The sequence below is a fragment of the Mauremys reevesii genome, linkage group 25, assembly GCF_016161935.1.
Source record: "Mauremys reevesii isolate NIE-2019 linkage group 25, ASM1616193v1, whole genome shotgun sequence".
Lineage (NCBI taxonomy): Eukaryota > Metazoa > Chordata > Testudines > Geoemydidae > Mauremys > Mauremys reevesii.
The window spans coordinates 9,239,463-9,256,367 of NC_052647.1; the positions used below are offsets into that span (position 1 = coordinate 9,239,463).

Sequence of the window (16,905 nt, forward strand, 5' to 3'; positions counted from 1 at the left end):
CCCTTAGATCCTCTGTTCAAGCTGCACGGTTTGAAACATGTTTAGACTGGAAACTCTTTGGGGCCAGGGCTGTGGTTTTGTTCTTTGTTCATACAGCTCCTAGCACAGGGTCTATGGTCTGTGACTGGGGGTTTTAGGTGCTACCACAATAAAAATAATCAAAGGGATCCATGTGAAAAATTCGCCAAGTGAAAGGAGGCGAGAGGAGGGGGAATCAAATTATTTCAAGCTTCCAAGATCTGCCACTTTGTGCAACTTCTCGTTGCCACCTCACAAGCTTTGTGCTAGTGCTTCCAAAGTTACAACAGTAAATGCACTGATTCTCACAGGCATTTAGGTGCCTAATTCCCATTGATTTCAATAGCGTTAGGTGCCTAAGTACCTTTGGCAGTCTGGGACTAAGATTAAACCTTCTCCCCTTGAAGTCAATAGCAGGACTCCCACTGACAGCAGACTATTGTATTTGGGAGAGGGCCTGAGCCCTGCCTGCCCCCTGTACAAGCCCTGCCTGCCCCCCGTGCAGGGCTGACATCGCCTGTCCCCCCTCCTTGCACATTCCTCAATACCCCACATTTTTTACAAAAAGTTGGGACAGCCAAGACAGGTCTGAAAAAAGGGACTGTCCCAGCCAAAAAGGGATGTGTGGTCACCTTAGGCACAGATAGGTACAGAAGACTCTCTCCTAAATATCCATCCATGCTTATCTAGCCACCCATTCATGCTTGTCCATCTAATTTAAGGTGTTTCTTGTGCACTCATGATCCTAGTAGCTGGTTACTTATAAAGCTCTATTGCAGACTATGTAAAAAGTCACACAGCAGGGCAGGGTAAGAATTCAGCCTTTTATATAGAGAGAAACAATAAGAAGAAAAGAGTGAAACTCCCAAAGAGGACAGGGCTAGCGGCGAGTGTCAGCAGCATTGGGACTCTGAGTGGAGCTGTCTCCACCTGAGGGTTATGCTCCATCTCAGCTCAAACTGTCCCCTTGGGGCTGCTGGGAAAGCTGGGTCCAAGTTTAGGTTGGGCAGCCAAACATGGTTATGGCTTCAGAGAACTCAAGGAATTCCTGGCAGAGGTTCTGGAAATCCGGCTCCTGGCATTCGTCCTCGTTGGGCCACTTCTCGATCCAGGTGTCCTTGCCAATGATGTAGGATAGCCTGGGACAGACAGGCAGGAGGGTGAGCAATGAAGCACAAAATGTGTTCAATTTGTTTGCTCAGTTCCTTAAGGGTATCCGGGTTTGCCTAAGGGCATGGGCAGTGGGTATGGCAGGCCAGGGGAGGCTGAGCGTCCTCAAACAGCCAGGCGTGGCCCCACTCATTCTCCGTCCTGAACCCCGTCCTGCTTCCCACCGCTTCCCCCAGCCACAGCCCATGCAGGCTGCTCCTCTTCCCCAAGGGGGCTGGGGCTAGCACGGGCTGGCCTGCAGCTCGGGACTTGAAGTGGCTGGGTGCCCCCGGTGCTGGGGCCCCCCAGCTCTGGGGCTGGCGGCGCTTGAGGCACTGGGGCCACAGCATATGGTGCTCCTGGGCTGGTGGCACTGGGGCCCCGGCCTCTGGGGCTGGGGATGCTGGGGCTACAGCGCCCAACGCTTCAGAGCTGGGGGTGCTCAGGTTAGCTGGCCGGAGGGGCCTGGGGCAGGGGCAGGGGGCTGGTAGCCACAGGGGTCGTGCTGGACCTCCGGTGGGAGGAAAGGGCGGAGGAGGGGTGGTGTCGGGGTCTAGCCTTCCCAAACAGGCAGCTCACACTCCACCCAGGCCTAAGGGTCACATCTGACTTGCAGAGAAACAGGGGGTTGCCTCCCCTCTCATAGGTCCAGCCCATGGAGTACGGACGGACTACAGATCCCAGCATGCAATGCTCCTTATACAGCATGAGGATGGAACTTTCAGCCTCTGTGAGCTGCATCTTTGTTGGTGAAACTCATTTTTAGGTGCAGTTTTTACCCTAATTAATTACATTTCCACCCAGTTGAAACCTAAGTGATTTAGGAACAACTGTGGCTGGATCCAGGACCATGAAATTGCACTGACAGTATGATCTGTTCTGGTGAAATAGTTGGGTAGCCCCTGTGAGGAATGGTGGTCCAGGCAGGGGCGGCTCTAGAAATGACGCTGCCCCAAGCAGCGCGGAGCGCTGCGCCGCCCTTCCCCGGTCCCGCGGTGGGTCCCCTCTTCCCGCGGCTCCGGTTGAGCTCCTGCCGGCATGCCTGCGGCAGGTCCACCGGAGCCCGGGACGAGCGGACCTGCCGCGCTCGCGGAGCTCAACCGAGCCGCGGGAAGAGGGGACCCGCCGCAGTCATGCCTGCGCGCAGGTCCGCCGTCCTGGGCTCGGTGGACCTGCCGCAGGCATGCCGGCGGGAGCTCCACCGGAGCCAAATGCCGCCCCCCCGGGAAACGGCCGCCCCAAGCGCCTGCTTGGCGCGCTGGTGTCTAGAGCCGCCCCTGGGTCCAGGGTTAGACTACGACGCGAACCTGGATTCAATTCCCAGCATCTTGAGATACTTCCTTTTAGTACTTTGGAGAGGTCACCTAAGGCCAGTCAGTGGGAGTTAGGTGCCTCAATACCATTGAGGACCTGTACCGTAGGCTGTCTGTGCCTCAGTTTCCCCATCTGTTAAATGAGGGTAATAACGCTGCCCTGCTTCCCATAGTGAGAATAAATACATTTGCTCTTGTGAGGCCCTCAGAAAGTACAGTAATGGGAGCCTGATAGGTACAGTAACTCTTCACTTAACCCTGTAGTTATGTTCCTGAAAAATGCGACTTTAAGTGAAACAATGTTAAGCAAATCCAATTTCCCCATAAGAATTAATATTAATTTCCAGGGAAAAACATTTTTGCCAGACAAAAGGCGTATATACATTTTAAACAGGCAGTTTAATACAGGTACTATACTAGAGTTGGGAGGCGCCCCTGCCGTACCCCACCCAGGCACAGCCCACTGGCACTGGAGAGGAGGCAGGCAAGGAGGCTGAAGGTGCTGTAGGTTAGGAGAAGCACCTTGCACAGCAGCGGCAGCTTCCTCTACTCTGCAAGCACCAAGGGTGAGGAGGCTCAACCCTCAGCCCTCCCACTTTCCCCCCTTCCTCCAAACCCCCACCCTTAACCTGCCTCTTCTCCCCCAAACCTCCTCCCCCTTTACTTCCCACGCTGCATCCTCGCTTCTCCTCCCTCCCTTCCCCCCTCCCTTCTAAATGCCACAAGCCACCTGATTGCCCAGGGCAGGAGGGAGGGGAGCCTGCATGCCGAATCCTCACTCCTTCCCCCTTCCTCTTGCCCCCAAAACGCAGCAAGTCAGCTGATTGCCAGAGGCCGGAGGCAGAGGAGGAGGAGGAAGGCGCTGATCTGTGGGGTCTGCGCTGTGGGGTGGGGGAGCGCAGGGAGGCAGCCAAACAACGTAAGGGTAAAGCATTGCACAACTTAAAAGGAGCAGGTTCCCTAAGTGATCAGCAACATAACAACGTTAACCGGGACGACTTAAAGTGAGGAGTTACTGTACCTAAAATGGATAGGGCAATTAGTTAAGGGTGTGTCTGCTTGAAACTGACTAACGCAGGGTAACCACAGGAGGCTACTTACTCAGCTTCCCTGGGCCACAAGTCGGTGCTGCGTCCCCAGATCAAGTAGTCTTTGTTACGCTCCAGCCTCAGAGACTCCCTGCATTTTATGTGACTGATGAATTGGCGGGTTTTTCCTTGCGGATTTTCATCAGTCCCTGTGAAAAAAGATGTCACATATAAGAGCAGAGTGAGGATGAGATAATACGGGGTGGAGGGGGATGGAGATGAAAGGAACAGAGGAGAGGAGACTCCTAGGTGTTCTCTTGAGGTTTCAGTACAAATTCAGCCCCAGAGTGACTGCAACAATAACCAATCACTGAAGCTCCAGCAGTCACTAGAGACAGGAAGGACCATCTTGTGGTTGTGGCACTGGGCTGGGCCTCAAGAGGTCAGGCCTCAGCTCCTGTTTCTGCCACAGACTCCTGTTGTGACCTTGCACAAGTCACTCGATCTCCCTGGGACTCAATTCCCCACCTGTGAAATGGGGCTAATAAATCCACCCAGTGTCGATTTAGACTGTAACCTCGTCAAGGCAGGGGTTGTATCTGGATATGTCCAGTGCTTAGCACAAGGGGCCCCTAATCTCAGGTAATACAAATAATTAGAGAAGTCAAATCAGCTCCCAGCGAGTGAAGCTGCTTTGAGCTCAGTTAGATCCCTGCTTCCTTTGCCTTTATATTGATTTATAAAAGTCAGCACTGAGGAAGAGAGACTCCATGTCCCCTATAGCCACTTGGGCCAAAGGGCCACCAAGTCTGGGATCTTGACTCCCGCAGTGGCCAATACCAATTGCTTCAGAGGAAGGTTGAAAAAGCCCATAATGAGACTGGTCAGTTGTGCCAAGCTGACCACAGGGAAAGGTTCCCCCTGTTATTTTGTTTGCCTAGGTGGGTTGAGCAAATTCTTTCTTGTCCCTTGTGGCGACAGGTTAATGCCTTGGAGCATGAGACTAGATTAACCTTGGGGCTTTAGCATTTTCTCTGGCTAAGAGAAATAGCTCTTATGCCGGCCTTTATCCCAAAGGCCATTCAAAGAAATTGCACCCTGATTGTAGAAGGGGAGCTCTTACCTGCTTTAATGATTTCCAAAATTTTCATGGTGTAATAGTCAGAACTGCCCGCTTCTTCACTGCTAACAAGCCTGGTCTTATACACTTAAATAAAAGAGGAAGACATACAAAACACTAGTTGAAGGTCTGCAGTATTTTTCTGTAGAGAATTCACTGTGTAACTGACTCCCCAAACTGGCTGTGAGAAAGCTGGTGCCATGGTGAGGGCATTAGCTGGAGACTGGGGTTCATTTCCCTGCTCCACCACAGACCTACTGCATGACCTTGGGCAAGTCACTTAGTCGCTCCATGCCTCAGTTTCCCCTTTTGTACAATGGGGATATTTGCACTGCCCTGCCTCATATGTAGTAGTAGGATTTTATATTTTTATTTTGTATGATTTAGAATGAGGGATAAAGAATAATGAGATAATAATGTAGCATGTATTAAATGTATTGCTGTATGATTTGATCAAATGCTGCCAGCCACCCTTTTGGAGTAGGAGAAAGGAATGGCCTAATAGGCCAATTGGCAAAGATGCATCAGCCGGAACCTGTGTCTGGGCTGATTTCAAGGTAGTAAAAAATGTTTTAAGCTCACTACTTTGTTGTAGGCTTAGCATTTTAAAATAAGTAAAAGAGTGCCATGATTGTTTTCTTTTGCATTGTAACTTGATATTCTTGTTCCAATGTTCTGTGTAAATTGATTCCATTTCACGTGTGAATGAGGAACTTATGTGTTAAGGGATACGTGTGAAGGCCATTGCTGAATGATATGTACAGGGGAGGAACCAGAGACAGACGCAAGGGCACCAGGAGGCTGAACACGCCCCTGTTGAAATGTCTGAGGAGGGCAGATTGACAACTCTAAAGATGAGACAGGCACCTATCCATGGGGACAAGATAGCTGTGATAAAGAATGAGAAGGACTATTTAAGAAAACAAGCACTCAGACAATAATTGAATAAAACTCATTGGTTCCAGTGAAGGAAAGTCACTCTTTAAACAGAGTGTCTTGCCATGAAACCCTGGGTTCATCCTGCCAAGACTTCCCCAGAGCATCATGTCGCAACCGATGGAACCCAGCGCCTCCATACTCATGATCCACCTGGCTGGCCACTAGATTGATTCGGACTCTGGACTGGTAACTATAACATTGACTGGCAGGACAGTGTGTGTGTGTGTGTGGTGTAACTGAATGCATATGTTAATTGTTGTATCTTCAATAAAGGCGGCGTATTGCCCTTTCCCCTGAAAAAGATCACAGCACGGGCAGTTGTGAGGATAAGCATATTAAAGACTGGGAAGTGCTCAGATACTAGGGAAATAGGGGGCAGATAAATACTTAGGGTTAGATTGAATCTTAAACTGTCATCTGATTTTGTTCATTTCTGGGAGCTTAAGGCCCCAAAATCTCATCAGGTTTCTGCCCCAGCAGATCCAGACCTTACCTCTGATTCAGCCTCAAAGGCAAACTTTACAATCCAAATCGAATTCCAAACCCTGTCTCTGTGCTCTCCTCATGGAAAAAGATGCAGCAGATCCAAATCACACATTTACCATAATCCACTCCAGGTTCACAGGCTTCCTCCACTCGCTTGTTCAGAGTGATGGGATCCTCTGTCTTCTGCTGCATGAAGCAGCTTTCTGTGGGGAAGGAAGATGGGGAGAGAATCACCAAGGGAGACCATAGTTTCAGCTCTGTTATTAGTGATCTACAGGTGCCTACCTATTTGAATCCTGGGTGAGCTGCACTAACCCACACAGTGACCAGTGACAGGCCCACCTCCTCCGACAAGAGAATGGCCATGGAAAAAAAATAGGGAGTGCTCAGCACCCACCAGCCACAGCCATTCGGCGGGGCTGCCGATCAGCTGTTTGGTGGGTGGCAGGAGGCACTTGGCAGAGAGCAGCTGGCGGGGGCCTCTGGGGAGGGGGCAGAGCTGGGCCAGGAAGTGGCAGAACAAGGGTGAGGTCTCAGGGGAAGCAGCGGAGTGGGGGTGGAGCAGCCACCAGGAAAAATAAAAGTCAGTGCCTGGGTTATGGGGCACGGTAAAAGAAGAAACAAGTGATGGAGGGGTAGGTTGCAGGATCCAAATGAGGCGATCCTGAGCAGACAGACTCAGACAGCTCTGCAAAGGAATCAGTAGGTGTTGCCCAGAGGAACTCTGCCTGGGTGTATGAAATAACCAAGGACCATAAACAGGCCTGGCAATCCCAGCTAACTTCCCTCTCTGCACTGATGGATCTCTGCCTGGGTCAGCGCCAGGAGGAGCCTGGCCACAGGACTTAGTGGAGCTGCAGATGCGGAATCAAAGGTGATGGGAAGGACAGATCCGGAGACTGAGCGCCTCTCTGTATGCCCGGCAGACAGCAGGGCTACAGCAAGTTCCCCACTGAACAACGGCCCCACCAATGGGTCTCCACCCTCTTCTAGAGGATCCCTTCCTAAGAGTCAGCAGGGAGTGGAGCCTCCATGGATCATTCAAACTGACAGTGGGGGGCTGAGGGATGCTAGCTGTGGGCATCCTGGAATGAGATGACCCAGATATTTTAAAGAATACCTGACTTCATGTCACCACCCCCACCCCCACACTGGATTCCAACCATTGAAACAGCTGGTAGGTTTCCACTGAAGTTTCAGAACCAGGGAGGAGCATCCCTGTTGGAATGGCTGGAAACCCAGCAACTCCTGCATCCCAGACTGCCCTGCTTCCATGTGTGCAGCCCCACTTCATGGTGTGACGGGTTCAGTCACGGAGACCCCCTTGGGACTGTCACCTGATGTGCTGAAACTACCTTTGAGCCCATTTTATTTGCCACCTTGGGACTTTAGAACCCTGTCTTGTTGAGCAAGACAGGCAGCCTGCTGCAACACAGACCCAGAGTCTGAACCACACCCCCAAAGCTGCAGTTTAAGCTGAAAGGAGCTTAGCAAGTACTCCTGTCTCCAGCACCCAATGGGATCCAAACACCAAATAAATCCATTTTACTCTGTATAAAGCTTATACAGGATAAACTCATAAATTGTCCGCCCTCTATAACACTGATAGAGTGATGCACCACTGTTTGCTCCCCCAGGTATTAATTACTTACTCTTGGTTAATTAATAAGCAAAAGTGTTCTTATTAAGCATAAAAAGTAGGATTGAAGTGGTTCCAAGTAATAACAGACAGAACAAAGTAAGTTACCAGGCAAAATAAAACAAAACATGCAAGTTTAAGCCTAATACATTAAGAAACTGAATACAGGTAAATCTCACTAAGCTTCTTTCATAGACTAGACTTCTTCCTAATCTGGGCCCCATCCTTTCCCCGGTACAATCCTTTTTAGTTCCAGCTCAGGTGGTAGCTAGGGGATTTCTCATGACTGGCAGCCCCCTTTGTTCTGTTCCACCCCCTTTTATATCTTTGGCACAAGGCGGGAATCCTTTGCCTCTCTCTGGGTTCCCACCCCTCCTTCTCAATGGAGAAGCACCAGGTTTAAGATGGATTTCAGTATCATTTGACATGTTCACATGTTCTGTGAGACTTCATTACCCGCTGGCTGGCACACAGGTATACAGGAAGGCTTACAAGTAAACAGAGCCATTTACAACCAATTGTCCTAGTCAATGGGAGCCATCAAGATTCTAAACCACCATTAATGGCCCACACTTTGCATAACTACAATAGGACCTCAGAGTTATATTTCATATTGCTAGTTTCAGATACAAGAATGATACATTCATACAAACAGGAGAACTGAGTTTTTCTTCGACAGGATGAACACACTCAGTAGATTATAAGCTTTGTAAGGATACCTTAGAAGAGACCTTTTGCATAAAAGCATATTCCAGTTACATTCTATTCACATTCAAAGTATATTTTCATAAAACATATGGAGTGCAACATCACACATGGATCAGCTGGCTTCACCCAGCCCCCAAGGCCCTGATGGGCAGAGAGGAGGAACTGACGTCTGCAATACCCGGTCCCTCCTAGGTCACCCAGCTAGCTAGAGAAATTCTGCTTCTACGTCCTGCTGCCAGCTCTCCTGCAATTGGCAGGTGGGGTTGCCATTGGAGAAGAGAAGGAGAGACCACAGGTGAGGGTAGGTGGTCAGGGAGGGTGGAAACCATCTGCAAATGTGGGGGAGAGGGGATAGGAGAGGGAGTGAAGGAAGCTATTGAAACTCTGTGGGCGTGAGGGGCAGGATTCAGGTTGGGAAGGTGGGTCCTAGAGCCTCCAAGGCCTGTTCTGCTCCCTGGCCCGATCCCAGGCCCTGCAGACCCTTCTGAGTCCTCTCTTGCCTCTGCTCCCCAGGCGTGCATGAGTTCATGTGGGGGTGCATCCCCCACGTGTTTCCACTGAGGGTGCCCTCACCCCAACCCTGGTCCCACCATTCCTGTATGTGGTGATGTGTAGCAGGGACACAGCTGGCCAAGAGTCAGAGCTCCAGGCTCGGGGACAGACCCAGGGACCGTCCTGCCTGTGGCTGCCGTGAGCCTGTATCGCACGTGACAATCACCCAGATCCAGGGGTGAGCTGGAGCCGGTTCGCACCGATTCGCGCGAACCCGTTGTTAAATTTAGAAGCGGTTTTAGAACCGCTTGTTAACTAGCTTCCCTAGAGGGAAGCTTTGATGGGCTCTGCCTGGAAAGCCTGTAATTCCTCCTCCCGGCCGCCAGGGGGCGCTGCGCTGTGCTGCGAGAGCCATGTGAGCTGCCTCCTGGCCCTGTTGCTGCTCCTGCTCTTTGGACCTCTGGCCCTGGGGCTCCTGCTGCTGCCTGGTGAGTCCCCGGCTGTGTCCAGCTGCTCCCAGCCCCTCCCCCCCGTGTGAGTGTCTGCGCCCCTCCCCCGCCTTCCCTGCCACAGCCCCCCTCTGCCCCCAGCCACCCCCTGCTCCCAGCCAGCCCCTGCCCACAGCCGCCCCTGCCCGCAGCCAGCCCCTGCCACAGCCACCCCTGCCCGCAGCCAGCCCCAGCCACCCCTGCCCCCAGCCCGCCCCCGCCACCCCCCTGCCCCCAGCCAGCCCCTGCCCCCCGCCCGCCCCTGCCCACAGCCAGTCCCAGCCACCCCTGCGCCCCAGCCACCCCTGCCCCCAGCCAGCTCCAGCCACCCCTGCCCCCAGCCAGCCCCTGCCCCCACCCAGCCCCAGCCACCCCCTGCCCCCAGCCAGCCCCGGCCAGCCCCAGCCACCCCTGCCCACAGCCACCCCTGCCCACAGCCAGCCCCAGCCAGCCCCTGCCCACAGCCAGCCCCTGCCCACAGCCAGTCCCAGCCACCCCTGCGCCCCAGCCACCCCTGCCCCCAGCCAGCTCCAGCCACCCCTGCCCCCAGCCAGCCCCTGCCCACAGCCAGCCCCAGCCACCCCTGCGCCCCAGCCAGCCCCAGCCAGCCCCTGCCCCAGCCAGCCCCAGCCACCCCTGCCCACAGCCACCCCTGCCCACAGCCAGCCCCAGCCAGCCCCTGCCCACAGCCAGCCCCTGCCCACAGCCAGTCCCAGCCACCCCTGCCCCCAGCCACCCCTGCCCCCAGCCAGCCCCAGCCACCCTCTGCCCCCAGCCAGCCGCAGCCACCCCTGCCCACAGCCAGCCCCTGCCCACAGCCAGCCCCAGCCCCAGCCACCCCTGCGCCCCAGCCACCCCTGCCCCAGCCAGCCCCAGCCACCCCTGCCCCAGCCAGCCCCTGCCCACAGCCAGCCCCAGCCACCCCTGCGCCCCAGCCAGCCCCAGCCAGCCCCTGCCCACAGCCAGCCCCTGCCCACAGCCGCCCCAGTCACCCCTGCTCCCAGCCAGCCCCTGCCCACAGCCGCCCCTTGCCCCACCCCTGCCACAGCCACCCCTGCCCCCAGCCAGCCCCAGCCACCCCTGCCCCAGCCAGCCCCAGCCACCCCTGCCCACAGCCAGCCCCAGCCCCTGCCCACAGCCAGCCCCAGCCCCTGCCCCTGCCCACAGCCAGCCCCTGCCCACAGCCAGCCCCAGCCAGCCCCTGCCCACAGCCAGCCCCTGCCCACAGCCAGTCCCAGCCACCCCTGCCCCAGCCACCCCCTGCCCCCAGCCAGCCCCAGCCACCCCCTGCCCCCAGCCAGCCCCTGCCCACAGCCAGCCCCAGCCAGCCCCCTGCCCCCTGCCACCCCCGCCCCCAGCCAGCCCCAGCCGCCCCAGCCAGCCCCAGCCAGCCCCAGCCAGCCCCTGCCCCCAGCCAGCCCCAGCCAGCCCCTGCCCCAGCCAGGACCAGCCACCCCTGCCCCCAGCCAGCCCCTGCCCACAGCCAGCCCCAGCCAGCCCCTGCCCCAGCCAGCCCCTGCCCCCAGCCAGCCCCTGCCCACAGCCTCCCAGCCACCCCTGCTCCCAGCCGCCCCAGCCAGCCCCTGCTCCCAGCCACCCCTGCCCACAGCCGCCCCTGCCCCACCCCTGCCCAGCCAGCCCCTGCCCACAGCCGCCCACAGCCAGCCCCTGCCCACAGCCAGCCCCTGCCCACAGCCGCCTCTGCCCCACCCCCAGCCCACAGCCACCAGCAGCCACCCCCAGCCCCCAGCCAGCCACTGCCCCCAGCCGCCTCTGCCCCACCCCTGCCCCAGCCACCCGCAGCCAGCCTCTGCCCACAGCCGCCTCTGCCCGCAGCCAGCCCCTGCCCCCAGCCACCCCAGCCAGCCCCTGCCCCAGCCAGCCCCTGCCCACAGCCGCCTCTGCCCCACCCCTGCCCACAGCCGCCTCTGCCCCCAGCCAGCCCCAGCCCCCAGCCACCCGCAGCCAGCCCCAGCCCCCAGCCCCCCACAGCCCCACCCCTGCCTACAGCCACCCGCAGCCAGCCCCTGCCCACAGCCGCCCTCTGCCCGCAGCCAGCCCCTGCCCACAGCCGCCCTCTGCCCGCAGCCCGCCCTTGCCACAGCCACCCTCTGCCTGCAGCCAGCCTATGCCTGCACCCCCTGCCCGCAGCCACCCCCTGCCCGCAGCCACCCCCTGCCCGCCCATCTGCATCACCTGCCCACAGCCAGCCCGTGTCACTCCCTGCCTCCAGCTAGCCCTGCCCCACGCCCCTATCTGCAGCCAGCCCCACATCCACTGGTGCCCTGCAGTTCCCAGGGCAGTAACCCTGCACACCTGCTTCAATGAGGGGGGGGGGGCAGGGAGCAGCTGGGACCCACACATGTGCACACCCGAGAGTGACCAGACAGCAAGTGTTAAAAATCGGGACGGGGGTGAGGGGTTATAGGAGCCTATATTATATAAAGACCCAATACTTGAGACTGTCCCTGATCACCACCCACACATGTGAAACGGAGCTCATTTCTAGTTCAGCCCCATCTTTTTAAAAAAGAACTTTAGGTAGGGTTAAAATACATCTGTATTTTCCTGGACATGTCAGGCTTTTCGGTTCTTAATCACCTCCTGGGAAAATATGGACGTATGGTAACCCTATTGGTACAAAAAATACATCCTGTCGCACATCCCTTAAATCAGAACTTTTTATAGGGAACCCGTTGTTAAGATTTTGGCAGCTCATCACTGGCAGATCCCACAGGGAAGGAGGGCCCTGATCAGCGAGGGAGGGGGCTGATGCTGGGGGGCCCTTGGACTTCATGTTTGCTGATAAAGCTGACACGGGAGCCCTCACCAGAGATGTAAACAGAGAGAGGACTCTCCTTACCTTCTGCACAACGGCAGACGTCCCCATGACAGATCTTCCTGAAGAGCCCGCTCTGGTTAGATGGGTGGTAGAACTTGGTGCACCGGTCATCTAGAGAAAGATCAGAGACACAGATCATTCCCCCTCCCGCAGAACAACGGCCACAGTCTACAGCACCTAGGAGACAACCCTGAAGCCCTTACTCAAGCAGAAGTCCCACTGGGTGACCCTGGGGAAGGGAGCAGCAGTCTGTGGGAATGACTTTCTTAGCTATAGGAAACCATCAGCTTGAAATGATGGGCTGGTGCTTATTGGAGACACCCTCTTAATCACGCTAGCAGCAAATTTACCTCTGGAGGTAAAATGGTGGGAGAGGGCAAGTAGGATAATTATTGCCTGTAGTCAGAGTTTCCCCTTATTATTTGTCTACCTTTGCATGGGTGTGTTAAGGTGATGAGTGTGACCATATAATTCCAAAATGGGGTAATGTTGGAACAGGAGGAACTGGGAGGTGGGCAGTAAACCAGACTAGATGATCAGGATGGTCCCGTCTGGCCTTAAAGTCTGAGTCTAAACCCCGTGTTCTAATCCAGTAGTTCTCAACCAGGGGGACACATACCCTAGTGGTATCCCAGGGAGTATGTTAACTTATCTAGATATTTGCCTAGTTTTACAACAGGATCTAGAGCCCTGCAGCAGGACTGGGATCCCGCAGGGCCTGCTACCATAATAGTGGAAGCAGGATAAAAATTCAACAAACAAACAGCGCAGGAGTGGGAGTAGATCTTATGGGGCGGGATGAGAGCAGGATTGAAAAAATAGTCCTCATTCACCTCCAACAATACCAACTCCACGGCGAGCAGCTGCCTCTCTCTGGCCACACAGCTCTGAAGGCAGCGCTCCCACCAGCAGCAGCTCAAGTCCCCTAATATCTGTGCGGCTACTGGCGGCAGCATTATCTTGAGAGCTGGGAACCTGGCCAGCAGCTGCCGCTCTCCAGCACCAAATGACAAGGTTCACAAGTGAAAACAGGCTCACATCTCACACTGAAATGCAAATATAATATTTATCTTCCAATTGATTTATTTTATAATTACATGGTTAAAAAATGAGGAAGTCGGCAATTTGTCAGTACTAGTGTGGCTGGGACACTTGTATTTCTATGTCTGATTTTGTAAGCAAGTCGTTTTTAAATGAGGTAAACTTGGGGTACGCACGACAAGTAGAGCAGGAGTAGTGTAGAGCAGGACATGGGGATTCAGGACGCCTAGGTTCTATTTCCAATGGTGGGAGGGGACTGCGTGTGCGGAAGCTGTACTTAGAGCTCTGAACTGGCAATCTGCTCCCAGCTGTGCTACTAGCTGTCTAGGCCTTACCTGAGGGCAAGTCTCTTACCATCTCAGTGCATCCCCTCTGTTACAGGGGGATAATGATGCCTAAGTACTGCAGCAAAAGACTTCAAGAGGTAATGATACCAATGTGACCCAGAGCAGAATTTGAAGCCAGGTGCCTTGAATGGTGAGGAGAGCTGCAATCTGTTACCTATAGTGTAATAATCATAGACTGTGACGGATGCCGGCTGAATGAGACCAACTTCGAAAAACTGGTGAGCTTTAAACTGCAGGCATTCATCCTCTGTGTGAGAAACCTGGGTGGGGTGGAAATAACAGGATTGTTTAGGCTGAAGGGTGGCTGGATGGAAGAGAGAGAATGAAAAAGAATAAAAGAAGGGGAGATGTTGGGGAAAGAAGAGGGGAAAGAGAAAGTGAGGGAGGTGGAGGAAAGAAGAACTAGAGAAGTGAATGACACAGAAGAAAATTCAGCCTTAATATCAGATGCTGCATTTCCCGTTAAAGTCAATGGACCTACATCCACATACACCAGCTGAGGGTCTGGCCCTTTCAGTTGATCCTAGTGGAAAGCCTGTATCTGGGCCAGTGAATCAAATTCGGCCTGGGTTAAAGTTTGTCAACTTGCTGACGTCTGTGGGGATGTATCTGAGAGTGCAGTTTGGCTCAGCAGGAGCCCATGAAATTAACACAGGATCAGAGAAGCCCCTTGTTGAGTCTTTACCTTGTCCAGGTAGATCATGAGGTTGCTTCTGTCGGATGGGGCTTTGTCGATTTCAAACTTGGAAATGTATCTGTCGACCCCTTGGGAAAGCTAAATGTGAATAAGGAAAAGCAAGAGGCATTGTGGGTAAGGCAGCGTCTCTGTAAAAGTCCTGCAGCTGGGTGAAAAAAACCCACCATCTCACTACATGGCTCAGTGGTGTCGTGCTTGTGATCACGTCTCCCACGATAGGATCTGCATGGAGTATACTAGTCTGCTACTTACTCCACACCTAGGGTTGCCAGGAGATTGGTTTTTGAGCGGAACATCTGGTTGAAAAGGGACCCTGGCAGCTCCAGTCAGCAGCACAGTGCGGCTAAGGCAGGCTCCCTGCCTGTCCTGGCTCCGCACAGCTCCCAGAAATGGCCAGCGTGTCCAGCTCCTAGGCGCAGGAGCGGCCACAGGGGCTCAGCACACTGACCCTGCCCCAAGCACCAGCTCCGCAGCTCCCATTGTCCAGGAACTGCAGCTAATGGGAACTGCAGCACACAGAGCCCCCTGGCCCCTTTGCTTAGGAGCTGGAGGGACATGTCACTGCTTCCAGGAGCTGTCTGAGGTAAGTGCTGCCTGGCTGGAGCCTGCACCATGAACCCCCTTCCGCACCTCAATGCCTGCCCCAGGTCAAAACCCCCACCCTAATGCCCTCCCATAGCCTGCACACACACACCCGCAAATCAACACCTTACCCCAGCCTGGAGCCCCCTCCTGCACCCAACCCCCTCATCCCTGGCCTCACCCTAGAGCCTGCATCCCCACCCGGAGCTCTAACCTGCTCCCTACACCTCAACCTCATGCCCCAGCCCGGAACCTCCTCCTGCACTCTGAATGCCTCATTTGTTACCCCACTCTGGAGCTCACACCCCCAGCCAGAGCCCTCGTCCCCTCCCGCACCACAACCACCTTTCCCAGCCCGGTGAAAGTGAGTGAGGGTTGGGGAGAGTGAGCGATGAGCGATGGAGTGAGCAGGGGGCCGGATGCTGGAGCAGGGGTGAGGCAGGGGCGGGGTCTCAGGGAAGAGGTGGGGCAAGGGTGTTCAGTTTTGTGTGATTAGAAAGTTGGCAACCCTATCCACACCTAATGGAGCTGGTACTCTCACTGAAACAGTTGTGCTTTTCATGATAAAGGTCCCAGGTTCAGTGACCACGGTGTACGTATGCACAGTGCTTAAGTGTGTAATGAAAGAGGTGCCGGGGCTTAAGCAATTTTTTTTTCTTTCATAACTGAAGCACCAAGCCCAGAGGTGCCGGGGCTATGAACTGCCAAGCTGGTTATGGAGATGTGAACACCCATCCCCAAGGAAACTGAGCTGAATCCCAAAAAGGCCCCCAAAAACTGCCCGATGGAGATGACATTTCATCACCAACCTGGAGAGACCTGGTTGCTGTTTCCTAAAGCTGTTACCAATTCTTAGAACCTTCTGGTCTCCCTCCAGGTTTAACCCTGGAGCCTGACTATTCACTTGCTGCATTGGATTTTCTCATCTGAAAGCCCCAGCCAAGCCATTGCATTTTGTATTATGTTCCCTGTTCTCAGATTACACTGACGTACTCTCTTAAGATCCTCCATGTCCGGTGAGAAGCCCGTGAGCATGGAGACATCGATGATGGACATTGTGGCATCAACCACACCGAGGAACCTAACGAGGAGAAGAGAAAATACCCTTTTAATCAGAATTCATCACTTGAACATTGATTTTGTGATCGCTCCACCAGCTGCTGTTGCTTTATCATAATTTTTTTGGCCATTCCATAGAAAAATTCATAGCCCAGGAGTCTCCATCTACCCCCTGCATCTGTCCATCTATTTATCATCTATCATTAAAGGGGATTGCTCTCACCTGATGCAGATTTTAATATAGACTGAACGCAAGGCTCCTTCTGGCTTCTTAACTGGAAACATTGCAGAAGAAAAAAATTAATTCATCTCAGTGTAAATTTCATGCCAGAAAAACCCTCTTTTGTTTTTTAGGTGTATAAACATGGCTTAGTAATCAAACAGGTCCTAGAGTAGGTGTGAAAAATCCCTCAATAAACCTCCCCTCCCCTCCAGCAATCCATAAATAACTCTTCCTGTCATTGGCACGCAAATTAAAAAGCCTCTCCCAGCTGAGTGGCACAAATGAAATATAGTCTAGGGTTGGCAGAAAGAGGAGACTGAAACAGAGAGAACCCATGGGTGTGAACTCCTTGGACAGCTGAGAAAGTTAAGAACAATTTACGGGTGACTTCTGTTTCTGTAACAAGCGGTGCCAAAATCCTGGATCCCTCTATCATATGCGGACCTCATGTGTGGTTATGTCTCCCTCTAGTGGCCAGTCCTTTACTCCTTTAGCCCAAGCAGCAGAAGTTTGTGTTTTGGGTGCTGAAGATCCTGACCTCTGTCCCATGCTGATTTCACACCCATGCTGTCTGGAAATGTGTACACTGGAAGTTTGGGTCTGTAACCAGACTTCCTGGCATGGGCTCATCTCTGCTTTAGAGGGAGACAATACCCAGAGTAGCTGGCCCGTGTTCCCATCCACATTCGATGCTCCAACTGTGCTGCTAACAAGTGCTACAATGAAAGAAGGCA

The 16,905-nt window shown here is 54.2% G+C and overlaps 1 protein-coding gene across 1 annotated transcript in view; it reads right to left on the reverse strand.

Annotated features, from left to right (window-relative positions):
* Positions 1-828: 828 nt before the first annotated feature.
* The window catches only part of LOC120391057 (complement C3-like), an 84,141-nt gene continuing 68,064 nt past the window's right edge, over positions 829-16,905 (reverse strand). The window contains exons 32-40 of the mRNA XM_039514316.1: positions 16,172-16,223; positions 15,883-15,970; positions 14,296-14,385; positions 13,765-13,870; positions 12,244-12,333; positions 6,170-6,256; positions 4,632-4,715; positions 3,582-3,717; positions 829-1,157 (exon numbers count right to left, since the gene is read on the reverse strand). Coding sequence (XP_039370250.1) covers positions 1,016-1,157; positions 3,582-3,717; positions 4,632-4,715; positions 6,170-6,256; positions 12,244-12,333; positions 13,765-13,870; positions 14,296-14,385; positions 15,883-15,970; positions 16,172-16,223 — 875 coding nt within the window. The 3' untranslated portion in view covers positions 829-1,015. The remainder of the gene's footprint in view (positions 1,158-3,581; positions 3,718-4,631; positions 4,716-6,169; positions 6,257-12,243; positions 12,334-13,764; positions 13,871-14,295; positions 14,386-15,882; positions 15,971-16,171; positions 16,224-16,905) is intronic.